This window comes from Equus przewalskii, chromosome 5 (assembly GCF_037783145.1).
Source record: "Equus przewalskii isolate Varuska chromosome 5, EquPr2, whole genome shotgun sequence".
Classification (NCBI taxonomy): Eukaryota; Metazoa; Chordata; class Mammalia; order Perissodactyla; family Equidae; genus Equus; species Equus przewalskii.
Window position 1 is genome coordinate 31,792,922 of NC_091835.1, and position 27,992 is coordinate 31,820,913.

At 43.7% G+C, this 27,992-nt stretch overlaps 1 protein-coding gene across 1 annotated transcript; it reads right to left on the reverse strand.

The window, feature by feature from the left end:
• Nucleotides 1-459: 459 nt before the first annotated feature.
• Nucleotides 460-27,959, reverse strand: LOC139083492 (maestro heat-like repeat-containing protein family member 1). Its single transcript, XM_070620483.1, has 10 exons — nt 27,826-27,959; nt 14,349-14,427; nt 13,668-13,778; nt 12,619-12,692; nt 11,278-11,322; nt 8,638-8,797; nt 8,063-8,115; nt 7,499-7,606; nt 4,723-4,838; nt 460-686 (listed from the first exon to the last, which is right to left on the reverse strand). Exons 1-10 carry the CDS (start codon nt 27,919-27,921, stop codon nt 590-592), a joined length of 939 nt encoding a protein of 312 aa, XP_070476584.1. The 5' UTR covers nt 27,922-27,959; the 3' UTR covers nt 460-589.
• Between the last annotated feature and the right edge of the window lie 33 nt (nt 27,960-27,992).

Here is a 27,992-nt window from a genome sequence, read left to right on the forward strand (position 1 = left end):
TAAAACAACCAGTATGCTAGAGAGCTCCAAGGTAGGCATGATCCTGGAGCCAGGCAAAACTGCCTACACAGAACCTGGGGGATGAGGAGCTCAGCCTGCCATAGCCTCCCCTAGCCGAAGCCCTGCATCTTCCCTCTGAGGGCAGCTCAGGAAGGGGAAGCCCAAAAGGGGAAAAGGGCCACTCCTCTCACCAACCTACTTCCAGAGTCCCTCATACAACTCCTAAATTAGGACAGGTCTAACTTCCTTATCTCTTAGGATGCTGTCTTCACACAAGGAGTTCTCCCGAAGGGTGTCTAGTTGGGTGGCAGATGGACAGGGAATAAGAAGTGCTTCTTCTCCCTGCCCTAGGGACAGATGTTCAGGACAAATAACAAAGGCAAGACGTTTCCTTGTGGCTCCCTCTACCTCCCCTGAACACTTCTTCCCATGTGTTAGGGAATTTAGGGATTACTCATCTGTTCCTCCTCGTCCCTTGGAGAGGCAGTGAAGAGCCCAAAAGCATGTTACATAGCATGCCAGCAGGGGAGGTGACACTTTTCAACAGCCCTAAAATTTCTGTAGGCTCTTCCTTGGGCTGGTTAGAGTTTCAGAGTAGCAGTATTAAGTAAAAGCATTGAAATGTGGTCAAGGAAGTCACTGCACTAGCCCCACACTGAGTTCCATTCAAGGCCAGGCATCTTGTCCTTGGAGGGGAAGAGAGAAGGCAGGGATGGGGTGTGGGAGAGAAAGAATAAGCAGGAAGTACCTTTTCCACAATACAGTTGCGGTAGTGTTGCAGGACCAAAGCGAGAATGGCATCTAAATGCTTGACAGCTCCCTCACTCTCTAAAATAATCTTGCCATAGCTTAAGTAGATGGTGTTACAGATGAGCCCCCATTCCCTTTGCTGATGCTCCTGTAGGGGAAGGGGAAAACTTGCCTTCTCCTCTCCTTATCCCCCTTGTCTGCAGTAGAAATGGAGGATCAGAGAGGAAAAGATCACCCAGAGCGCACGGAAGGAAAGATGGGGCTGTGGAATGGTGAAGAGCTGGGAGGTGCAGCTGGTGATCTCAGGGCCTGAAGCATGGGTGTGAGGGAGCGAGGGAAAGGGAGGGGAGGATGAAACTTCCCCACTATTGGTCAGAGGGAAAGAGAAGCATTTAGAGGTAAGTCACAAGGCCTCAGAAAAGTGGGGAGGCTGGGGTGATGGGGATGCCTTGGGAGGCTTTGTGTGGGAGGCTGGCAGAGGCCCCGGGAATGCCATCACCTTCATCAGCTTGAGGATGGACGATGAGTCCTTGTCAGTGAGTAGAGCACTATACACCTGCAGCTCATCCAGGGCTGGCTCCAGGTGTTTCGTGGACATGATACTGAGCGCCACAGCAATGCCCTGGAACAGAGCTAGGCTCAGCCTCATGCCACAGCTCAGGGGAAGCCAAGCACCCGCATGCTCCCCCAGAACCAGGGATTTAGAGAGAGGAAGGCAGAGGAGAGGGAAAGAACAGAAATGGAAGGGAAATTTGGTTCCCTGGACTTGAACTGTTTAAAATCCAGATGGAGAACCAAACATCTTTGCAGGAAGTAATTTAAGAAGCAAATTATCCCAGATTATGAAACGTTAGTCACAGATTTACAAAATCTTGGGATTGTCAAATCTGACATTGCAAAACAGAACATACTTATTTGCACTATGAATTCAGAGAAGAGTTTTTCTGAAGAGGGAATGGAGAGGAAGAACAAATCGGAGGCATATTATCAGCAGGATTGGATGGCTAATCAGAGAGGAGACAGAGGAGCGGGAAGACCTGCAACACCAATATTCCTAGTCCAGGAAAACAGGAAACAGCAGTAACTCTGACCAAAATGGGCAGGTGGAAAAGGGGGCCTGTCTAGGCCTTGGGAGAGAGGAAGGAGTGAGCTCCTAGATGTGTTGTGTGGGACACAGTGGCACGACAATTGAGTGAAAATGATGTCAGTGACTGGTGGGTCTGACAGCTGGGGCTATAAGTGTGGATTTGGGAATCGACAACCTAGTGAGAGTCATGAGCACAGAAGGCTTGGGGGTTCTACATTTCCTGCCAGTAACAATATTTAATTTAAATTCCTCCATCTCATAGTAGGCCATTTTGACTTAAATGTCAGCCCAGTCTCTTCCCAGAGCTTACTCAACAGGATATCCTGGCATGGAGCTAAAAGAATGCCTAACCCAGAGATGCAAGTGCCAGCTGTTTATGAACTGACTCATTTGTGCAGGAAGGCCCCCCACTAAGACTTTGCAGCAGAGAGTGGCAGAGTGGATGGGACCCTGGGGACAGTGACAGTTGCTCCAGGACACAGATCCTCAAGAAGGGATGAAGTATTAGTGGGACTGGCAGACCTTTGGTCTCCATGTACATGAAGGGAAAATTCTGGCTAGGTAGAAAGCAGGGACTAGTTGAGCATCAGAAGGGGGTTCTTTTCTGTCCCTCTTCTCATGACCTCCCTTAGCCATGGCTTCCACTCATCATAGTCGTCATCATCAGCATCATTGACATCATCAGAATATTAGTGCTTTAGTTTGTACCAGCCTTACACATATGATCTCATTGATCCTCACACTAAAATTTTCAGGTCAATATTATCACCCCTGTTTTACAGACAGGGAAAATATAATGTATCCCAAATCTAGACATCCAGCCCAGATCTTAGTTCCAGATCTACATGGCTACTGGATCTTTCCACCTGGCTATCCTGAGGCTCCCCAACCCCTCCCAGTCAAAAGCTGAATGCATCCTCTTCCTCCCCGTTTTGTCCTGGGTTCCTGTTCTCAGTGAAGGATACCATTATTATCCTCCCAATTGAGCATGCCAGAAACCCAGGAACCATCCTGGACATCCTCTTCCCTCTTATCTTCATCTTCTGTATCCATTCTGTCCCCTAGGGCTGTCAGAGGGATAGCTTTTACTTCCCTGTCAAAGAACTGTGTACTCGCATCCCACCAGACCACTAACTATTCTCTAGACGTGCCTCTAAAAGTTCCTGAGTCTTGACTCAGAATATTATATCAAGTGGAAATACCTGCTTCCCTCCTTCTCCTAAACCAGCGCCAACCAGCCCAAGTCCCAACCACCCTCCTACATAGCTACTATATGTCTCTGTGACTGCTCACGTAACCTCGAGTAAGGCTATTCTGTGTAGTCAGCTGTTTTCTTCCTGGACATGTCTTGTCTCCCCAGTGATACCGTCTGCAACTTGGGCTTGGCAAATGCCTGATGATAGCCATGATGGTGATGGGTGCTCTGAGAATCTGGCTGGGGAAGGGCACTGGGGAGGGCAGGCCCGAGAGCAAGGACACCAACTCTGCCAGGAATCAACGCTTAAAGAGTGCTCATGTGCCAGGCATTGTTCTAAGTGCTGTCACATCTTTAATCCTCAAAACCATCCTGTGACACACATCACTGCCGTGGTATTCTCGCTAAAAATACACAATCTGAATCGAATCATGAGGAAATATGAGACAAACCAAAAATGAGGGACCTTCTACAAAATAAATGATCTGTACATTTTTAAAATGTCAAGATCATAGAAGATAAAGACTGAGGAACTGTTCCAGATTAAAGACTATTAAAAATAAGTGACAACAGTGGCCGGCCTGGTGGCTCAGCAGTTAAGTGCGCACATTCCACTTCAGTGGCCTGGGGTTGGTCTATTTGGATCCTGGGTGCAGAGGTGACACCTCTTGGCAAGCCATGCTGTGGTAGGGGTCCCACATAAAAAGTAGAGGAAGACGGGCACGGATGTTAGCTCAGGGCCAGTCTTCCTCAGCAAAAAGAGGAGGATTGGCAGCAGGTGTTAGCTCAGGGCAAATCTTCCTCAAAAAAAAAAAAAAGACAACAGGGAGGGGGGAAGGCAAAAGGGGGAAAAGGGCACATATGTAAGGTGGTGGACAGAAACCAGACTTTTGGTGGTGAACACAATGTTGTCTATACAGAAGCCAAAATATAATGATGTACACCTGAAATTTACATAGTGTTATAAACCAATGTGATCTCAATAAACTTAAAAAATTAAGTAAATAAATGACAACTAAATGCACTATTTGACTCTGAATTAGATCACAGACCAGACAAATAAAAATGCTTTTCTTTTGCTCTAAAAAACATTAGCGGGACAACTAACAATTTTCAAATCAGGTCTATAAATTAGAAAATAGCATTGTAGCAATGTTAATTTCCGGATTTTAATCATTGTACTGTGGTTATGTAAGAGAATGTCTTTATTTTTCGGTAATACACACTGCACCATTTAGGGTAAAATGAGCATCATGACTGCAACTTCATGAAATGGTTCAGAAAATAAAATAATAATAAATAAATTTTATAGTGAGAAAGAGAGAATGGGAGAGAGAGAGAATGATAAAGCAAACATGGGAAAATGTTAAGATTTTGGGAATCTGGAAGGAGAGTATACAGAAATTCTCTGGGAGTTTTTTGCAACTTTTCTTTGTGTGGGGTTATTTCAGACTAAAAACTTTTTAGAAAATGTCCCATGAGGAAGGTACCATAGCCTCATCTTACAGAATAGGAAACTCTGAGGCACACAGAGGTTCAGCAACTTGCCCAAGGGCACACAGCTAGTAAGTGGCAGAGCTGGGGTTCCCATCCAGGTGGTCCGGCTTGTCAGGCCCCAGCTTTTAGCCACCTTGCCATCCTGCCTCTTAAACTAAAAATGGTCCCTCTTTGCCAGTGCCCTCCACCTCACCTCCCTCTCCTGCAGCTCCTCGTGGGCAGTTTGTGGGCGGAGGAGAGCATCTTCTTGACCAGTTTCACATCCCTCGAGGTCAGCAGGGTGCAGCCGAAGAATTTATATAGGAAAGCCTAGGGGAGGTGGAAGGGGAGGGTCATGCACAGCTTGGAATGAGTTTAGGGCGGCCTGGGGAACAGCCATTTCTGACACTAGCTTTGTAACTTCGCCCACCGTCTCATCCTCCACACTGGCCCTCTTGCTCTCTGGGGGCATCTGGGCAAGGCAGTGATTGTACAGAGCAGGGGCTCAGCCAGAGGGAAGGGAAAGCTGCATCTCTAATTTCTCAGCCACTTAGGGTAGGGCTTGTCCTTTAGAAACTTTCCCTGACCCACGCTCTTCCTACTTTCCAGCTAAGAAATAAAAACACTTCCTTAAATTTGCAGTTTTCAAATCAAAATTGAGTAATTGAAAAAGTACTTTTATAAACCATTTCTCTCTCCCTTCTCTGAACTTCAGGGGCCTTTGTCCCCGCATGCTATGCATCGCCCTGTCTACCTTGTAACACCCGTATTTACACATTCACCCGCTTCCCTGCATCCGAGTCTGCATTCCCTATCTCTATCCGGAACACCTTCCGGCCCGTTCTCGTCTCTCAGATCCTGGCTCAGTGAGCCTACCCTGTTCCCTGTTCCTCAGCTCACCGTTCTGTTTCTTTCCTTCTGAGCTTCAGCACAATCACTAGGTATCTCCTCATGCATTTGTTTGGTTAGTTCCTAACTCACCCCAACCCCACATCTCTAACCAGAATCAAGGTCAGGAGCAGGGTCTGTCTGGTTCATGGCTCTCCCAGCGCTAACACAGTGCCTGACACAGGAGGCAAACAGGACATACCAGTTGTTTGATGAATGTCTTACCTGGTTTCCACTCACCCCCTAGAACCCCCTCTCTACGGGCACATTTTGTCCCTCCAGCAGATGCTCTTGGCGCCTTGTCCAGACCCCAGGGCTCCTTGCCTGTGACTGGCTGCAGGCACTGTTGGAAACAGTTCCCACCTGCAGCCTTGGTGTCCTGGGGTAACTTGGGCCTCCTTGCCTGGTGGCGCCTGGGAATTACATTCTTCCCTCACCCGTCCCTGGCCCATACCAACCATGGAAGCCTGGAGTCAATGACAGACAGGTGGGGGGCATAGGTACAAAAGCCCCCCTCACTTGTCTCCAGGCAGGACAGACTCTGCAGTGCAGTTTCCATCCAGGGCTCCCCATGGGCTCAGACCACATCCTTGCTCAGCCTCTCCCCCTCCCATCCTGCTTCCTTCAGCTCTGCCACAGCTTCTCCGGGCAGCGCTCCCTGGCTAAACCATGTGGCAAGAACCCCGCCTCAGGCTCCGCTTCCATGAGCCCTGACCTAAGGTGCCCACTTCTCTGCTTGGCTGGCAAACAACCACTCATCTTTCCAGACCTACTCACTCCTCTGTAGGGTGACTAATCCTCCCAGTTTGCCCAGGACTGAGGTGTTTTCCGGGGTGCTGGACTTTCAGTGCTAACCCTTGGAAGTCTGGAGCAAACTGAGATGGTGGGTCCCCTCTGAGAAAGCTTCTCTGTGCAGCCCCCACAGGCCACATGCGTCCTCCTCTGGGCTCCCAAGCATACAGAGCAGATAGTGATCCTGCCACTTAGCACACTTATTATAATTGCCCGTTTTCTTATCTATTCACTCCCGCAGACAATGGTTTCCCAAAGGCAGCCCGCGTCTCGTCTGTGAGCACCTGCACCCAGGCAGCGCCTGTCGTGCTGCGGGCATTTAGCACACAATTTAATAACTGAACCAATGCCATCAGAGTCCTGCTCGCTTCATTTTTCACCCCAATCTCCCATCTACACATAATAGGTGCTTCATAAATATGTGTTCATAATTAGAGAGCAAACGATCAGTCTTGGAAATAAGGCCTCTTTTCTGGAGACCCCTCAAAGCCCAAATAAAGTGTTGCTCAGTGACAGAAAAACAAGACGAGAAACCGAGAAACCTGGATTCAAGCGCCAGTTTTGCCAATAATTTGTTGAAGACTGAAACCCTCAGGATGGGGTTGCCTCATTGGCGAGGGAGGGGTAATGACGGCTGTCCGGTGAGTTAGCCTTTTGACTTTACAAAGCCCCTTCACAGGTATCCTCGTTTGCTCCTCGTCTGCTCTCCTGTGGTGTAGAAGTTACTTTTGCCACTTCCCACGTGAGGCACTGAAATCTCAGGGAGGCTAGGACCCTCGAACCAGATTACACCAGGGGTGCACGGAGATGCCAGGGCAGGGCCCCAGGCCTTTGCCACCACCCACCTTGAGCTCCTTGAGGAAAGGAGCCCGTCTTTCTTCCTCAGCATCATGTTCCCAACACCAAGCACGGTTCCTAACCCACGGTATGCCCTCAGAGATTACTTGAATTAACTTGCTTAAATCTGACTCCAAGGTCAATAATCTTTCCACTGCACCCAAACACCAGCTCCATTCTGTTCAGAACAGCTGGGAAGTTCAATTAAGACAACAGATGGCAAAGTTCTTGATAAAGCCTGAAACACTATTCAAATGTTAGACACTTCGATATTTTTGCTGCTCCTGGGTGACCACCAGCTCTTGATCATCCCCATCCTGATGCCCCAGGACCCGGAGCACCCATCCATGGGCTCTTCCCTAAAGGCCTGAACTTCATGTGCATTTCTACAGCCCTTCCCTACCAGGTTCCTCCCCCCCAATTTCCCCCCTTGCAACCACAAACCTCAGCCACACACACACACAGAGACACACCTTCTCCTCGTCTTCATTGCTGAAATCGTTTATCCTCTCCAAGATGACTTCCATGAGTTGCTCGAGCCAGTTGTCATCATTGATGGCTACTAGTGACCGACTTGAAAACTGAATAAGAGGAAAGGAGAAGAGAACCATGAAGAACAGTGATAGGACTTTTCTGTCCCACGGAAGTGGGATCAGAAGGAAGCAAGAGACAAGGGGCATGGTTTGAAAATATGGAAAAAGAGCTCAAGAAATGGGGAGGAACTGAAATACACGGAAGGGGGTTTGTCAGAACTGAAGAATGACAATACAATGACAATGATGGTAATGCCAACTACATGTGTGAAGCCCTCTCCAGTTTATGAGACTCTATCCTATTTAATTCTGGGAGATAGGCATTCATATTTTACAGATGAAGCAGCTGAGGCCTGTAAAGCCTAAAGAACTTGCCGAAGGGCACACAGCTTGGCCCTTTCCCTTACTCCCCTTGACGACAGGGCCTTGAGGGCGTGGAAGGTGAGTCCTGAAGAGGGGAAACAAGGCACGTGTGGACGGAGGCACCTCCCTGGGAGTGCTCACCTGGAGCAGCCTGTCTTCCCACTCCTTCTGATTAAGGTCCTCCTTAGTGTGACCTAGGAAAGGAGAGAGCATGGGACCCAGCCGACCAGAAGGACCCAGCCAGGGCAAAAGAACCAACATTGAACACTATGCCAGGGGCTATGTGTCCATCATCTCATTTTGTTCTCACCATGATCCTACAAGACAACTGCTCTGCCACTTTACAGAGGCTCCAGGAGATGAATGACTTTCCAAAGGTCAAAGATACACAGCTGGTCAGTGTCAGAGCAAAGATACAAACCTGGGTTTGTCTGGTTCCAAAGCCCACACTCTTCCCTGATCCTCCGCCCACAAGAAACGGCAGGAGTTGTTCTGGGAACTCTGGAGCCACAGAACTCTGGACCACATACCTGCTCAGTGCAGATCACGGTCCAAATAAGCAGACTCATCCAAACGGCATCTCAGAGGGACAGAGAGGCTGGCCCCAGTCCTCCTCACACTGAGAAAGGTCCATCCTGCACCTCAGACTCCATCTCTTCTGGAGTCTGCCCCACTGCCCCAGCTCCATTCCTCCCCACTCCCAGCCAACCCCTCACCAGCTAGTATGTTCAACATCTGAGGGATCATCTTCTTCCACAGCTGGCCCATGTCAGAGTTGATAACAGGGTGCAGGGAGGTGATCGGATGCAGGGCATAGAGTAGCTTTAGGGAGCTTACACCAACCTGCTTCTCTCTGTAGGGCTTCAGCGATAACATCTGAGAAACAGGAGAAGCAAGCAGAAGGCAGAGACAGGATTTAAAGGAAGAGAAGAAAATTAGAACAAACTCATAGAATGGCAAAGCTGACACTTAGACTCTCCCCATTCTTTTCCTCCTGTTGAACTCCTACATGTTCTTCAAGATGCTCTCGAAACGTCACCTCCTCTGTGATGTCTTCCTTGACTCTTGGAGACCAAGTCAGCTCATTCCGCTTCTAAGATCCCATTGCACCCTGTGTATTCCTTCATGAGTACGGTTATCACACTGAATTATGGGTGGTTATTCCCAGGCTTGTCTTCCCACTAAGACTGTGAACACCCCAAGAACAGGTCTATACCTTGTCTCTCCAAGTGTTCGTAATGTCTAGCACACAATGTTTGGGAAAATAGAGAAACTCAAAACATACTTGCTGAGAAAATGAGATCCGTAAAGACATGTAGACTTGTCCAAGGTCAACAGAGAGAAGCTATGACAAGGCCATACAGGAGACAAGCCCAGCCTTCCCCATCCCCAACTCCTTCCCCACCTCCAGGCCCTACCACTATGCTCCCAGTTCCTTTTTCTAAGCTCTTTGGCCTAGAATACCTCTCCCCAGAGCCTCCATGATTCTTGGCCCTACCTCTTTATTCCATGTCCAGCATAATGCCTGGAATATCGTTGTACTCAACTATTTGTGTAATGACTGGATGGATGGATGGATGGATGGATGGATGGATGGAGGGATGTAGTATTCATCCCAGCATCACTTACCACAAATGGGTCAGGAGTTTCTGTGGGGAGATGAACTACATGGCTAAGTTAGAGAAAGGATAAAAGAAGAGGACAGAGTCAGTGCGTGTTCCAGGATGTCTGACCTCCAGCCCCCATTGGGGGTGGGCTAACACCGTCAGTACTTCAGAGGAGGAAAAAGAGCTAAGTGGGGAAGGAGCATTGGTGCCAAAGCCATGGGAGCTTGAGACACTTTGACTCAGCCTAAAAAACAAACCATTATATTTTCAGCTGAAAACAACAACAACAATAATATACCAAGTAATGTGCTAAATGGACATCCTCACCCCAACCCTGACTCCCTTGGGATTAGAGGTCAGGGATGGGGTGAGTCTAGAGTGAGGCTCAGAGCTGGGGCAAAGGAAGAACTAAGGGGCAGGAATGTCTGTGTATTCATGACTTTGTAATTAACAACAACATTTTTACAGCTTGACTCCAGTGTTTTAAAATGAGGACTAATGGCCAGATGGAACCATGTCTGGAGTTGTCTCTTTTCCACAGGAGTACCCTTTCCATCCATGTAAGGAGCCAAATGGCCTTAAGCTGCTGTCCTAACCCTTTGCCCTCCTCCTCCCACCTTGTCCCAGGCTCATGGCCTACAGTCACCCCCCGAACCCCACAGATCCACATCTTCTCCCCTATACCCATCACCCCTACAGAGTCTCAGCCCGTAGCAGCCTGAGCTTTCACAGTGGGCACCTCTCCACAGGCTGCCCGACTCTTGTACTTACACTTACGCCTGAGGTGAAAACTGCTGAGGTAGGGGAACTGGCCCCAGGGACTGGGCCCTCAGAGCCATTTCTGTGGCTGTCTCACTCAGGGGCACAAAGGCCAAGATGTTGCTGGGCTGACATGCCAAGGTGATCAGTTTGGGCAAGGACACCTGGCAGGAGATGTGGCAAAGCCTTCAATGCCAGGCCCCAGTCGGCCCCAGTCACAAGTTCTCCAACCCTATGACTTTGTCTTCCTTTCCTGGAGGGGTATTTGAGACCTATATGCACGCCTTCCCCCCAGCGATATTCTCTATCATTCCTTTTTCTCTCTCTTTCCCTCTCTGTCTCTCTCTTCTCCCACTCCATATTGGTAAAACGTAACCAAGGTCCTGATTAAAATTACAGCAGAAGAATTTCATCAGATAGAGGGGCTTCTTGAACTTTGGCATTGTGTGACTCATGATGGCCTTCACTGGGGAACATGCCAGGGGCAGCTAAAGGTCAAGAGGCAGAGACTGCTGGGAGGGAGGGTCACTGCGATTCTGGGAAGGAGAGGAAGTCACAGCTGTCCTCTTCCTCCCACAGCCTTTCACTCAACTCTGACCCACACATCAGCTTCCAAGAATCTCCATGAGCCTCCAAGAATCCTTAGAGGTTGCTGTGAGCAGGCAGGGCACATCATCAACTGCTTTCTTACAGAAGGAGAAACTGCAGCCGGAACAGTTTACTCAAGATTTTACAGCTAGAAACTGGGCGAGCAGGACTCAAGTGGAGGCCTCCAGATTCACCATGCAGTGACCATCTTCTGTTCCACTGAGTATCTCAAAGGGGCCCAGGCAAAGGATTGGGAACAAGTGAAGGTAGGGAGGGGTGAGAGAGACAGTACAGGGGTTAGACAGAGGGGGTGGGAGAATGCAGACTCGGGGGCAGGGTAGTGATCTGGGGTGCCAGGGGAGGAGGAAACAGAGAGGCCTCTTTGACCCCAGCTGTTTGTACCTTCTGTAGGATTTTGGAACACATTAGTTGGATGTCCTCTTCATCCTAGCATAATAAAAGGGAAGATTTACATCTGAAACCAATGCTACTGAGACTCCTGGTTCCAGGCCTCCCCTGGCTCACAGCTCAAAGCCCCTCCCATCATGCTGGCCATACCCTCCTCTTCTTTCCCTCTGCTCCCAACGCTGCCCTGTTCTTGTTCTCTCCCCTGAGGTCTGCTCCCATCTCTGTCCCCTCCCTGCCTGGGTCTTGCTTAGTGAGCTGTCAGACTTGCTGAGCTTGATGACATAGTTGATGATGATGTTCCCCTGGGGCAGGGCCAAGTAATTCCTCTGGCCCAGCATCTCAGTGAAGTTCAGGAGGGCCTTCCGCACCTGTGGGGTCACAGACCATCACATGGCAAGACAGGAAGTCATGTCAGGGACCACCAGTATGACCCCTCATGTTCCAGGTGAGGACACAGAGAACCAAAGCAGGGGACGAGTGTCTTCAAAGGACTCAGATTTCCTGACTCCAAGCCCAATGTGACTCTTCAGTGGGCTCTGGGTGATGACAGATCACCAGTCGCTGAACCTGACCACTTCTGTACTCCACCCTGAAGTTCCAACTCACTTGAGCTCCTACAACCGTCCTGGAGAAGTCTAAGCATCTAGCTTGCCTACACCTTATTTCCTCAGAGATATGAAAACTGGCAGGAGGGTTGGGTAGGAGGAGAATCTAAAACCAGGAAAGGTCTCATGTTCCGGCCTTCATAGGGAAAGCTAGGAATGAACCCCACAAGCCCTGAGGGCCCAGTCCTCAAGATCCCAGACTCTCCGTTGACCCTCTGAGGATTTAGGACTTTGTTTTCAGGGATGATGTCATCCAATCAGCACCCCAAACCACTGCCCCCTTGCTCCCCTGTCCTGCACAATCCAAAGCTGGAAGCAGTCTCTGCTGCCTCCAACCCTGCCTGCAGAGCTCGTTAAAGACATGGCTTCTCAGACCCCATGCAGAGAGGATCTTTGAGATCTTCTCTCTGCAAGCAAGTCGTGAATTCTCAGGAGGCAGAATTAGTATCTCTTAGAGCTCCATGTCCCCACCAGGCATAAGACAGTGCCGCCCACAGAAAAGACTCTGAAAGTAGGGAGGAACCACCTGCCTACTTCCCAAACCCTTCTCAGGCTTCGAAGAGCCCAAATGTAACCCATGGGCAGTGGTCTGAGGCCAGAACTGGCTTGTGAAGTGTGCCTTTTCTCTCTCCTCATCCCCCAACAGCCTCTCCTTTTCCATTTTCCGTGACCTCAAGGTCTCAAGAAAGCAATGGCCCTCCCAACCCAAACATTCCGCCTTTCTGCTCACTGGTTTGAGATCCTCCTGAATCACGGCAACGACTGAGTGCATCACCTCACTCTTCAGATTCTCTGTCTGGGACACTAGAGAAAAGAGACATACAGCTGGGGCTCAGTTTTCTCCCTCTTCCTCTGTTGCTTTGAGAGGCATAAGAAGACAGACAGGTAGGAGGCATTCTAGGTATAATCCTGGTCTTCAAAAGCCAGGTGGAGTCCCCAGAGGTTATCTCCACCATTCCTCTGATTCAAACCAGACTGAAGAGTGACCTAAAACAGTACTGTCATCAGGCTGACATTTGAACCCCAGCCCTTGCCAGTCTCCCATGACTGCTCACACAAATCCACCACTCCAGCTGAGCTGTCCTCCCCTCCCCTCTGTACATCTCAACCTTTAGAATTGCGACCACTGCTCTTCCACATGAATGCCTCCTAACCCACCATCACAATCTCCTCCCCTGCTCTCGGTTCATCTCCTGCCCAGAGCCCATCCCCTCCCCTCGACTGGTCCCTTCTCTACATTCCTGCTGCACATTGCCATGCTCACATTTAAGCAACTTAATGCAAACTATCTTGCGTCGTTTCGCTGTGTGCACAGCCTCATCTTCCCTACTCAGTGAGCTCATTGAGAGCAGGGACCATGTGTATTTGCAGTGGCCAGCACTGTGCCACACACCCAGCGACAGTTTAACAAACGCTAGATTGGAGCTGAAGCCTACTCTCCGAGATACTAATTATAGACTAAAGCAACACAAAACTGCATAGTAGGCAATCATCTAAGCACCTCACATATGTTTTCTCATTTAATCCTCAGTAAAATACCCTAAAGGTAGGTGTTAATTTTATCTCCATTTTTCAGACGAGGAATAGAGCAGAGACTAAAAGTAATCTGCCCAAGTTTGCACAGCTAATAGGAGGAAAAGCGGCAAGATTTGAACCCATTGACTTTGAATTACATTGAGTTTTAAGCTATGTTTTTAACTACTATGCAGGACTGTCTCCCAGAGAAAGAACATCTCATAGGAAAGAAGATCCCTAGGACCGGGCCCGATTCCCACTCACCATCCTGGAACACATCCGTGAAGACTTGAAGGGCTGGTACTATCTTGATTGGATCGTTGGATTCCATGGTCTTTCGTATTAGGAATACCACCTGATCACTGTATAACTTGGCTATCAGAAGGGTGTGAATACAAGGGAATCAAGAGTATGTTTGAGTGGCAGGTGGTAAGTAGGAGTAAATCATGCTCACAGAAAACCACTGATGCCAGGGGCAGGATAAAATAGGGTCCATTAGGTTGGAGAAAGGAAGGAAGAAGAGAGAGAGCCATGTTTGTCCAGCATTTACCATGTGCTAAGCGCGGGGCCTGATGCTTTTCCTGAGCTAGGCCTTGTCCCTCCCCTGCGCTACCATGTGCCCTCCCAGGGGTGAGAACACCTCTCATACTCATCAGCACTGTGATTGCATTATCACCTTTCTGAGCTGGGGACACCAAAGAAGAAAGAGAAGCCAACACCAGGTGAAGGGAGTGGGAAAAAAGGGTAGGAGTGGAGCAATGTCTATGCCCTTGCCAGTTCACTGAATTTCAGGCCAAGCCCACGTAGATTACTTCACAACATGTCCATCAGGATGGAAGCCCCTCATGGGAACATAGGCCCCCAGTCCAGTCCAGGGGGAGACAAAGGTAGTCTTGAGTACCCACACGCACACATAGCTGGCACCAGGGAAACGTGTTAACTCACTCAGGAAGTAGAAAGTCCTCAGGGCGGGGCTGTGGTTCTGTATGGAGTAAGGATCTGAGTTGTTGACATTTTCACTCAGCTGTGGGGAAAGCAAGGCCATCAGACCTGGGAGGACTGGAACCAGGGGCCCTGGGTGTGGATGGGGAAACTGAGGCATGTAGCCATGAAAAGTGTGGTGCTGGGCCATAAAGAGAACAGGAAAATAGAACCCAGGAATCCACATTCCCAGCCCCAAAGGGAAGAAGACAGTGGCCAACAAATTAAATATATGGAAGGTAACACCTTTTGCAAAATGTTCAATTGTCCTCTTCCCACTTCCATTGAAATGTTCAATTTCCCTCTTCTGTCCGCAGCACAGAAGGCCTGACATTTCCTACAGGCATGATGGAGTGGTTTGAACCTTCTGCCATTTGAACCTTCAGAGTTTAGGGGAAGCAACAAAGACCTGTCCCCCCAAGAAACATACAGAACGTGTCCAGTTTTCCTCGTGGAGAATATCCCACTCAATGCCCAGAATCCAGGCATTGACCTGTTCCAGGGAAGCCTGACGGATGTATGGTTAAGGTCACCATGTACATGTCCCCGGGCTGCGTGGACGTTGTGGCCTGGACTGGGGTAGCTATCATCTCCAAAGAAGAGACAAAGAGCAAGCCCAGGATGCTTCGAGCCCCACAGCACTCACCTGCACGAACAGCACGCCTATAATATTTTCCAGCTGGGATTGCAAGTTTGCACCTCCGCAGCGGCTGAGAGCCAGAGCATCCACCAACTGGCAAACACACTGTGTGCATGAGGACAGAGTCAGCACGTCAGCTCAGCCCTCTCCACAGACTCAAGGGAAAACCTGTCCTCACATCTCTTCAAAGATGGCCCAAGCCATCCGAGTTTCACACCGCCTTCTTGGAACTTTACAGAAAGGCTCAGGGACTAGTTGTTCCATAGTCCAACACAGCCACTACCTGCCCTTCCACCGAAGAAGCTACACTTATTTTCAAATAATCTCATTATTCCACAGAAATTTTGAGGGCAATTCAACATTGCAAGTGTTGGCTGACCTCAAAGAAGCAGGATAAATTAATCGTGGCCAAAGAAAGAACTGGTTCTATTGTTCTCTGACTTTCAAACTTCTGAAAACCAAGTCTAAAAGCCTAAATATCTACCCTCCACCTAGCAGTTTCTATTGTTTTGTGATTTTTTTTTATCACTGGTGTGAGAGCTCTACAAATAGCCTTAGTTCCACATGTGTAAACATTCCGTTTGATTTTTAAAAAACAACTTTATTGATGTCTAATTGATATATAATAAACTGCACATACTTAAAGTATACAATTTAATGTTTTGATAAATGTATACACCCACGAAACCATCATCACAATTAAGATAATGAACACGTCCACAGCGCCCTCAAGTTTCCTCTTGTCTCTTTGTGATCCCTCCTGCCCTTCCCTCGCAGCATTTCTCCTTTCCCTTGGCAACCACTCATCTCCTTTCTGTCACTATAGATCTGTCACTCACTTTTTAAGAAACTGCCAAACTGTTTTCAAAGTAGTGCCAATTTACATTCTAACAGATGTGTGGTGGCGTCTCACTGTGATTTTAAATTCCCTAATGTCTAAATGATGATGAGCAACTTTTCCTATGCTAATTTGCCATCCCTCTATATCTTCTTTGGTGAAGCATCTGTTCAATTTTTTTGCCCATTTTTTTAACTATTTTTATTGAGTTATGAGCATTTTTTATGTATTCTAGATATATATGTGATCTGCAAATATTTTCTCCCAGTCTCAGGTTTGTCTTTTCATTCTCTTAACCATGTCTTTCAAAGAACAGAAGTTATTCACTTTGATGAAGTCCAATTTATCCTTTTTTTTTTTTTATGGATCATGTTTCTGGTGTTGTAGCTAAGATATCTTTGCCTAACCCAAGTTCACACAAATTTCTCCTATATTTTCATCTAGAACTTTGATACTTTTAGGGTTTACATTTAAGTATGACCCATTTTGAGTTAATTTTTGCACATGGTGTGAGGTATGTCTTGAAGTGGATCTTTTTGCATATGGATATCCAAATGTCCCAGCACCATTTGTTGAAGAGACTATCCTTTCTGCAGAGAATTGTCTTTTCAACTTTGCTAAAAATCAATTGACAGTATATGTGTAGATCTATTTCTGGATTTTCTATTCAGTTCCATTGGTCAATTTGTCTATCTCGATGCCAATACCACACTTTCTTCATCACTGGAGTTTTATAAGTCATTCTTTTTCTGAACTGTTTTAGCTATATTGGATCTTTCGCATTTCCATATGAATTTTAGAATCAGCTTGTCAATTCCTATTTTTAAAAAGCCTGCTGGGATTTTTATTAGGATTGCATTGAATCTACAGATCAACTTGAGAAGAATTAATATCTTATCAGTATTGAATCTTCTGATCCATGAATACTACATATATTTCCATTTATTTAGGTCTTCTTTAGTTTCTCTCAGCAATGATTAGTAGTTTCCAGTTTGCAAGTCTTACCTATCTTTTCTTCATATTTATTCCTAAGTATTTCATACTTTTATATAGATGATCACGTTGCTTGTGAGGAAAGACAATTGTACTTCCTTTCCAATCTGTATGCCAGTTAGGTCAAGTTGTTTGATCGTATTCAAATCTTTTATCTACTTAGTGATCATCTACTTGTTCTATCAATTATTGAAAGAGAGGCGTTAAAATCTCTGATTGTAATTAGGGATTTGTGTATTTCTCCTTGCAGTTCTATTAGTTTTTGCTTTTTATATTTTGAGGCTCTGTTATTAGGTACATAAACATTTAGAATTGTTGTGTGCTCTTGATGAATTGACTGCTTTATCATATGAAATGATATTCTTTACACCCGATGATATTCTTTGCTCTGAAATCTACTTTGTCTGATATTAATATAGACAACACAGCCTTTTTGTTGATAAATTTCACATGGTATACCTTTTTTATCCTTTTATTTTTAACCTACTTGTATCTTTATCTTTGAAGTGCATTTCCTTAGGTAGTATATAAGTGGGTCTTCCTTTTTTAATCCATCTGACAATCTCTGCCTTTCAGTTGGGGTATTTAGACCATTTATATATAATGTGATTATTCATATGGTTAGGCTTAAGTCTATCATCTTTCTATTTGTTTTCTATTACTCCCAACTCTTTGTTCCCCTTTCCCTCTCTTTCTGCCTTCTTTTGAATTAATTGAATGTTTTTTATAATTCCATTTTATATTCTTTGTTGGCTTGTTAGCTATACCCCTTTGTTATTTTAGTGGTTGCTATAGGGTTTACGGAATACATCTTTAAATTATTCCAGTCAACCTTGAAGTGATATTATTACTACTTTACGTACAGTAAGTATAAGTATACTACACTTTGTGTATTGTTCTCATCCATTTTATTTCTACATGTTATAAACTCTATACTGTTATAATTTTTGTTTAAATAGTCAGTTATCTTTTAAACAGATTTTTAAAATAAGAAAAATATATATTCACCTGCATAGCTACCATTTCCAGTTCTCTTCATTCCTTTGTATAAATCCATATTTCCATCTAGTATCATTTTCCTTCTGCCTCAAGGACTTTCTTTAACATTTGTTATAGTGTGCATTTACTGGTGATGAATTCTTTCACTTCTTGTATGTGAAAACATTTTTATTTTCCATTCATTTCTGAAAGATATTTTTACTTGGTATAGAAGTCCAGGAGAAAGCGTTTTGCTTTCAGTACTTTGAAGGTATTATTCCACTATCTTCTCATTTGCATTGTTTCCAGTGAGAAAGCTGCTATTATCCTTATCTACTTTTTAAATTATTTTATTGAGGTCATATTGGTTTATAACGTTATGCAATTTCAGGCGTACATTATAATATATCAGTTTCTGTGTCGACTGCATCATGCTCACCACCAATAGTCTAGTTTTTATCCGTCACTGTACATATGTGCCCCTTTACCCCTTTTGCCCACCCTCCCACGCCCCTCCCCTCTGGTAACCACTAATCTGTCCTCTTTATCCATGTGTTTTTTTCTCTTCCACATATGAGTGAAATCATACAGTGTTTGTTTTTCTCTGTCTGGCTTATTTCACTCAACATAATAAGTGAAAGTTCCATCCATCTTGTTGCAAATGGGACAATTTTGTATTTTTTTATGGCTGAGTAGTATTCCATTATATATATATACCACATCTTCTTTATCCAATTATCAGTTGATGGGCACTCGGGTTGCTTCCACATCTTAGCTACTGTGAATAATGCTGCAATGAACACACAGGTGCATAAATCTCTTTGAATTGTTGATTTCATGTTCCTTGGATAAATACCCAGTAGTGGGATCGCTGGATCATATGGTATTTCTTTTTCTTTTTCTTTTTTTAAAGGTGGCACCTGAGCTAACATGTCACCAATCTTTTTCTTCTTCTTCTTCTCCCCAAAGCCCCGCCAGTATATAGCTGTATATCCTAGTTGTAGGTCCTTCCAGTTGTGCAATGTGGAATGGCACCTCAGCATGGCTTTATGAGTGGTGCTAGGTCCATGACCAGGATCCAAACCAGTGAAACCCTGGGCTGCCAAAGCAGAGCACATGAACTTAACCGCCCAACCACGGGTCTGGCCCCATGGTATTTCTATTTTAAATTTTTGGATAAACCGCTATACTGTTTTCCATAGTGGCTGCACCAGTTTGCCTTCCCAGCAGCAGTGCATGAGGGTTCCCCTTTCTCCACATCCTCTCCAACATTTGTTATTTTTTGTCTTGTTAACTATAGCCATTCTGACAGGTGTAAGGTGCTACCTCATTGTAGTTTTGATTTACATTTCCCTAATATTAGTGATGTTGAACATCTTTTCATGTGCATGTTGACCATCTGTATATCTTATTTGGAAAAATGTCTGCTTATATCCTCTGCCCATTTTTTGATCAGGATTTTTGTTGTTGAATTGTGTGAGTTCCTTATATATTATGGAGATTAACCCCTTGTTGGATATATGATTTGCAAATATTTTCTCCCATTTGGTGGGCTGTCTTTTCATTTTGTTCATGGTTTCCTTTGCCTTGCAGAATCTTTTAAGTCTGATGTAATCCCATTTGTTTATTTTTCTTTTGTTTTTCTTGCCTAAGTAGACATGGTATTCTAAAAGATGCTGCTAAGACTGATGTCAAAGAGTGTACCGCTTATGTTTTCTTCTAGGAGTATTATGGTTTCAGGTATTATATTCAAGTCTTTAACCCATTTTGAGGTAATTTTTGTGTATGGTGTAAGATAATGGTCTAGTTTCAGTCTTTTGCATGCAGCTGTCCAGTTTTCCCAGCACCATTTATTGAAGAGACTTTCATTTCTCCATTGTCTGTTCTTGGCTCCTTTATCAAACATTAGCTGTCCATAAATGTGTGGTTTTATTTCTTGGCTTTCAATTCTGTTCTATTGCTCTGTGTGTCTGGTTTTTGTGCCAGTGCCATGCTGTTTTGACTACTATAGCTTTCTAGTATATTTTGAAGTCAGGGATTGTGATGCCTCCAGCTTTCTACATTTTTCTCAGGATTTCTTTGGCTATTTGGGGTCTTTTGTTGTTCCATATAAGTTTTAGGATTCTTTGTTCTATTTCTATGAAGAATGTCATTGGGATTCTAATTGGGATTGCATTGAATCTGTAGATTGCTCTAGGTAATGTGAACATTTTAACTATGTTTGTTCCTCTAATCCACGAGCATGGAATATCTTTCCATTTATTTATGTCTTCTTCAATTTCTTTCAACAATGTCTTATAGTTTTCAGTGTATAGGTCTTCTACCTCCTTGGTTAAATTTATTCCTAGATATTTTATTCTCTTTTTTGTGATCCTAAATAGGAGTGTATTCTTGACATCTCTTTATGCTATTTCATTATTAGTGTAGAGAAATGCAACCTTTCTTGTAAGTTGACTTTGCACCTTGCAACTTTGCTGTAGTTTTTGATTGTTTCTAATAGTTTTCTGGTGGATTCTCTAGGGTTTTCTATATAGAGAATCGTGCCATCTGGAAACAGTGAGAGTTTCACTTTTTCCTTTCCAACTTGTATATCTTTTATTTCTTTTTCTTGCCTTATTGCTCTGGCCAAAACCTCTAGTACTGTGCTGAATAGGAGTGGGCACCCTTGTCTTATTCCTGTTCTCAGAGAGATGGCTTTCAGTTTTTCACCATTAAGTATGATGTTGGCTGTGGGTTTGTCAATATAGCCTTTATTAGGTTGTGGTACTTTCCTTCTATATGCCTTTTATTGAGAGTTTTTCTCATAGATGGATGTTGGATCTTGTCAAATGCTTTCTCTGCATCTATTGAGATGATCATGTGGTTTTTATTCCTCATTTTGTTAATGTGGTGTATCACAGTGATTGATTTGCAGATGTTGAACCATCCCTGTGTCCCTGGAATAAATACCGCTTGATCATGGTGTATGATCTCTTTAATGTATTGCCATATTCTGTTTGCCAATATTTTGTTGAGGATTTTTGCATCTATGTTCATCAGCGATGTTGGCCTATAATTTTCCTTCTTTGCATTGTCCTTGACTGGTTTTGGTATCAGGGTAACGTTGGCCTCATAGGATGAGTTAGGAAGTGTTCCATCTTCTTCAATTTTTTGGAGTAGTTTGAGAAGAACAGGCATTAATTCTTCTTTGAATGTTTGGTAGAATTCTCCAGAGAAGGCATCTGGTCCTGGACTTTTGTTTTTTGGGAGATTTTTGACTACTGTTTCAATCTCTTTAGTTGTGATTGGTCTATTCAGATTCTCTATTTCTTCTTGATTCAGTTTTGGGAGGTTGTATGAGTCTAAGAATTTATCCATTTCTTCTAGATTGTCCAATTTGTTGGCATATCATTTTTCATAGTATTCTCTTATAATCATTTGTATTTCTGTGGTATCCATTGTCATTTCTCCTCTTTCATTTTTAATTTTATTTATTTGAGCCTCCTCTCTTTTTTTTCCTAGTGAGTCTGGCTAAGGGTTTGTCGAGTTTGTTTATCTTCTCAAAGAACCACCTCTTTGTTTCATTGATCCTTTCTACTGTTTTTTTACTCTCTATTTCATTTGTTTCAGCTCTAATTTTTATAATTTCCCTCCTTCTGCTGACTTACGGCTTTGTTTTTCTTTCTCTAGTTCAGTTAGGTGTAGTTTAAGATTGTTTGAGATTTTTCTTGTTTGTTGACGTGGGCCTGCATTGCTATGAACGTCCCTTTTAGAAGTGCTTTTGCTGCATCCCATAAGAGTTGGTATGTTGTATTTTCATTTTCATTTGTCTCCAGATATTTTCAAATTTCTCCTTTGATTTCTTCATTGATCCAATGGTCGTTCAGTAGCATGTTGTTTAGTCTCCACATATTTGTGACTTTCCCAGCTTTTTTCCTGTAGTTGACTTCTAGTTTCATAGCATTGTGGTCAGAAAAGATGCTTGATATGATTTCAATCTTCTTAAATTTGTTGAGGCTTGCCTTGTTTCCCAACTCAAGGATGGTCTATCCTTGAGAATGTTCCATGTGCACTTGAGAAGAATGTGTATTCTGCTGTTTGGGGATGGAATCTTCTATATATATCTGTTAAGTCCATCTGATCTAGTGTTTCATTTAAATCCACTATTTCCTTGTTGACTTTCTGTCTGGATGATCTATCCATTGATGTAAGTGGGGTGTTGAGGTCCCCTACTATTATTGTGTTGCTGCTAATTTCTCCCTTTAGTTCTGTTAATAGTTGCTTTGTATACTTTGGTGCTCCTGTTTTAGACAAATATATATTCATAAGTTTTATGTCCTGTTGGTGGAATGCCCCTTTTATCATTGTATACTGCCCCTGTTTGTATCTCATTGTCTTGTTTATCTTGAACTCTCCTTTGTCAGATATAAGTATGGCAACATCTGCTTTCTTTTGTTTGCCATTTGCTTTGAGTATCACCTTCCATCCCTTCACTCTGAGCTTATGTTGATCTTTAGAGCTGAGATGTGTTTCCTGGAAGCAGCATATTGTTGTGTCTTGTTTTTTAATCTATCCATACTCTGTGTCTTTTATTGGAGAATTCAATTCATTTACATTTAGAGTGATTATTGATATATGAGGGTTTAATACTGCCATTTTATCACTTTTTTTCTGATTGTTCTGTATTTCCATTGTTTCTCTTCCCTTGTACTTCTGACTGCCATTTCAGCTTGGTAGTTTTCTGTGATGGTTTTCTCAGTTTTCTATTTATGAATTATCGCTATGCTCTGATTTCTTGTTTGGTGGTTACTATGAGGCTTCTATAAAAGATCTCACAGATGAGTTCATCCATTTTCTGATAGCTTCTTATCTCCATTAGCCTCAACAGGTTCCATCCCTTACCTCTTCCCCTTCTGAGTTATTGTTGTCACAAATTATTCTGTTTTCTGTTGTGAGTTTGTGACTAAACTTAAGTGTTTATTGTTATTTTTGATGCTCTCCTCCTCTTTATCTTTTATGTTAAAATTAAGTATTTGCTAACCTATTCTGATAGAGAGTTGCAGTTTTCTGATTTTGTCTGTCTACTTATCTCCTTGCTCACAGCTTTGTAGACCTTTGCCTTTTTGTTTCAGGTATGAGGGCTTCCTTCATCATTTCTTATAAGGGAGATCTAGTGGCAATGAACTCTCTCAGCTTTTGTTTATCTGGGAAAGTTTTTATTTCTCCATCATATCTGAATGACAGTTTCACTGGATAGAGTATTCTTGGCTGACAGTTTTTGTCTTTCAGTATTTTGAATATATCATTCCATTCTTTCCTAGCCTGTAAGCTTTCTGCTGAGAAATCCACTGAAAGCCTGATAGGGGTTCCTTTGTAGGTTGCTTTTTCTGCCTTGCTGCCCTTAATATTTTTCCTTTGTCATTAACTTTTGACAGTTTTAATATGATGTGCCTTGGAGAAGGTCTTTTTGCATTGATATAATTAGGAGTTCTTTTGGATTCATGCATTTGTAAGTCCAGTTACTTCCCCAGGTTTTGGAAGTTCTCAGCTATTATTTCTTTGAAGAAACTCTCTGCTCCTTTCTCCCTCCCTTCTCCCTCTTGAATACCTATAATCCTTATGTTGATTTTCCTAATTGAGTCAGATATTTCTTGAGAGAATTTCTTCATTTTTCTGTAAGTCTTAGTTCTCTCTCCTCCTCCACCTGAAGCATTTCTATATTTCTATCCTCTAAATCACTAAGTCTGTTCTCCATAAATCGGCTCTATTTCTTATGGTTTTTAGGTTTTTTTTTTATCTCATTAATTGTGAGATTAATTGTAATACTATATCTTCATATAAAGAATTTGTTTGGTTTTTTTTTAGAGCTTCAATCTCTTTAGTGAAGAATTCTCCTTGCTCATTAATTTTATTCCTGAGCTCATTGAACTATCCTTCTGAGTTTTCTTGTAACTTGTTGAGTTTCTTTACGACAACTATTTTGAATTCTCTATCATTTAGATTGTAAATTTCTGTGACTTCAGGATTGTTTCTGGAGACTTGTCATTTTCCTTCTGATCTTAAGTGTTACTGTAGTTCTTCACCATGTTTGAAGAATTGATCCTTTTCCAGTGCATTTGTGGTAGTATCAGGTCTCGGATTCCACCTGCCACCACTGTGCAGGGCAGGAACTGTGTTTTCTTCTACTTCCCTGTCTGCTGCAAGTTGTGCTGGTAGAGCTGCTCAGAATTTTCAGCCTCAGCCACTTGGAGATCATGCACACATGCACAGACCGGGCCTCTGTGCTCTGCCAGGAGGTTGCTCTCATAGGCAGGGATGTTGCACTCAGCAGGGGACTGGTGGAGCTGCTGCACTAAGCAGGAGGGGAGAGGCACTTTCTTTTGCACCCTGGATTGCCCTTGACTCCTCTTACAGTCATGCCAGCCACTGTGTGAGGACCTGCAACCTAGATTGCTGCAGCCAGAGACGGGGAGAGGTCTGGCCTAGTTCCATCACTTCCCAGGGATCCAGTCTACCCAACTTCAGATGTATGACTGCATGGATCTCTCAGGTGTCCCCATGTGCTGTGTAGGGAATCCTTTGTTGGTTAATGAATTTCCATTTAGTTCTAACTTAGAGGGGAGAGACAAAGGGAACAACTCACTCCACCATGATGCTGACATCCACTATTATTCTTATCTTTATTCCTCTGTATGAAACATGTTTTTGTTGTTGTTTGGTTTTATTTGGTTTGGGGTTCTTTTTTTTCATTTGCTGCATTTAAGATTTTTCTCTTTTTCACTGGTTTTGAGAAAACTGATTATGATGTCTCATGTTTAGGGTTCATTTACTACCTTAGATCTGTGGGTTTATATTTTTCTTCAGATTTGGAAACTTTTCAACCAGTACTTCTTCAGATATTTTTCCTGTCTCTCTCCTTTTGTGGAGGAGTCTAATTACACAGAAATTAGGCTGCTTGAAGTTGTCTCATGCCTCATTGATGCTTTCTTCTTCTTTTTCTTCTCCATTTTTTTTGTCTTTTTTTCTCTGTATGTTTCATTTCGTATAATTTCTATTGCTATGTCTTTAAGTTAACCAATCTTTTCTTTTGCAATGTCTAATCTGCCATTAAGCCCATCCAGTGTTTTTTCATCACAAATATTCTAGTTTTTAGCTCTCAAAGTTCAATTTTGGTCTTTTAAAAAAATGTATCTTCCTTATTTCTACTTAACTTACTTAAGCTTTCCTCTAGCTTTTAAACCCATAGAATACAGTTATAATATCTGTTTTAATGTCCTTGTCTGCAACTTATAACATCTGTGTGAGTTCTGGGTCAGTTTTAATTGATTTTTCTCATTATTATAGGTCATATTTTCCTGCTTCTTTGCATTCCTGATGCTTTTTTTTTTATGCCACACATTGTGAATTCACCTTATTGGATGCTAAATATTTTTATATTCCTATAACTATTCTTGAGTTTTTCCTGGGATACAGTTAAGTTATTGGAAATAGTTTGATCCTTTTGAGTCTTGCTTTTAAGATTTGTTAGACAGGACCAGAATAGCATTCAGCCTACTGTTGATTTTTGTCCCCATTTTTAAGTACTCTACCCAATGCCATGTGAATTAAGAGGTTTTCAGGCTGGTTGGTGGAAACAGGCACTATTCCTGGCCCTGTGTGAGTCCTGGCTACTGTTCTTTCAAGTCTTGGTTCTTTTCCTCACCTGAGACAGTTTCTTCACACACATGCACTATTTAGTATTCTGCCCTGTAAACTCTAGGTGCCTTGGTCTCCCTGGACTTTCATTGCCATCTTCTCAACTCAGGAAGTCTACTAGACTCTTCCTAGGTTTTCTTTTCCTACGTCACGTCCTTGAAATTTTCTTAAGGAAGTAAGCTGGGGCAATAAATAACTCATTTCATTTCTTTCCTGCCTCTCAGGGATCATGTTTCTTTGTTGCCTGTTCTTTGTTCTCAATGTCTTGAGAACCATTATTTCATGTATTTTGTCCAGTATTTTAGTCATTTCAGGCAACAGGGTAAATCTGGCCCTAGTTACTCCATCTTTGCCAGAAGCAGAAATTTCTCCACTGGATTTTGAGTATTTAGCATTTCCTCCTCTTTGCTCTGCCTGATGGACCTCCAGTGGACCACCCTCCCTAAGTAGAGCTGTCCAAACAAAATTACACTATGGTATGATAAATATCTTGATTCTTAATCACCATCCCCTGGAGTGAGAGAGGAAGAGAAGGGAAAAGGAGAAAGGGAGTAGCCAAAACATTCCCTCTGTCAGCCAAGACATGGGGTAGAATCTCTACCTGACCGATCTGCTGACAAGCAGTTGGGATACAAATTTCATCCTCCCACTGGCTAACTGGCTACACAGAGCAAACCTCCGTTCCAAATTCATAGACCTTACCCTTAGGCAACATGTGCCAGGAGGGAGAGTAAATAAGAGACTTTGGCTGATCCACTAATGGGAAAAACTCAGAGCACATATGTGAGAAAGGTCAACTATCCATATACCAAGGAAAGTGCATTTGAGGGGGTAGCGCAATGGCAGACCACAAACTGTGGTCTTGAAAAGTTGGTACTAATGAATGTTGCACTCAAAAAAAAAAAATCTTCCTCTTGGAAATTTATAAATGCATATTAGCATATTTAGCAACCCTGAAAAATGTGCCTCTCAGATGCCTACTCTGAAGGGCATAATTGACCAACATCTCAAGTTGCTGTGCTCTAAAACCCATCACTGTGTTAAAACTGAGGCCAGATTCCCATGAGTTTCTCCCAGGCAATAACTGAATATGGCAGGTCCCCTAAGGCAAAAGTGTTCCTGAAAGATATGGAAATTTTTGGGTCGGTAACTTTGGCTTGATGACTCCCCATTGGCCTTGCTGAAACTCTCTTAGAACTACACTGTAATCTAAGACCTTTCTCTCTTCTCCTTTCCTTCTCTTCCTTCCTTCCTTCCTTCCTTCTCCTTCTCCTTCTCCTTATCGAGTGTCAGACCTACATTACAGGCTGATGGCTCTCAGCCTCCCGGCTCCTTCCCTGTTTTCCCTCACAGGTGTTCCTCTAATAAATCTCCCTCACGTCTAATCTCATCTTGGTATTTGCTATTTGGAGGATCAGACTAACCCACATATTGAAGGCTCTGAGAAGTCTACTGGTAAGAAATTTGTTTAATTTTAACTCAGTGTTTCCCATCCATTTTATCCAATAACACGACTTTTTTATGGAATACTCATTAAAAGCTGGGGGAGGGGCCGGCCCCATGGCCATGGTTAAGTTCACGTGCTCCACTTTGGCGGCCCAGGATTTCGCCAGTTCGGATCCTGGGCACAGACACAGCACCACTCATCAAGCCATGCTGAGGCAGCATCCCACATGCCACAAATAGAAGGACCCACAACTGAAAATACACAGCTATGTACCAGGGGGCTTTGGGGAGAAAAAGGGGGAAAAAATCTTTAAAAAAAAGTTAGGGGAAACTTGGTTTGAGAAATGCCACTGAAATGGACAGAGGACTGAAACAACAATAAAAAATTTGGGTTTCTGGTTCTAGATCCTCTGCTCATAAAAATATTTAATATTGGTATAATATTTGTATGGTAGGCAGAATTCTGAGATAGGCCCCAAAATTCCAGGCCCCTGGTACGCACATATCTTCTCCCAATTATTCACTCAAACACTTATCTAGGTGTTGATGTGAAAGGATTTTGCAGATGTAATTAAGGTCCCACACCAGTTGACCTTAAAACAGGGAGATTATCCAGATGGGCTTGATCTAATCTCGTGAGCCCTTTAAATCTGGGTCTGGAGGTCAGAGACTGGGAAGTCAGAGAGATTCAAAGCATGAGATGGATTCAAAGAATGAGCATGGGTGAGTTCCAGTAAAACCTTATTTACAAAAACAAGCTTCAGGCTGGATTTGGCCCATAGGCCATGCTTTGCCAACTCCAGCATTAACTACTCAATAAAAATAGAGTGCATGAATTAGTTAAATTTCCTTCTCACTCCCACCCCAATCACCTGAGAAATGTAGCAAGGCTTCACTTTTGCAGATATCAAAGTCATTAACCATCGGATTAACTCGTTCACTTGGTTTCTGAGTTTGCCTGGTGGCATGAGAAAGAAGAGGTGGCCAATTATCTCCAGAACTTGCTCTGTCACCTGTGCTCAAAGAGACACAACAAACT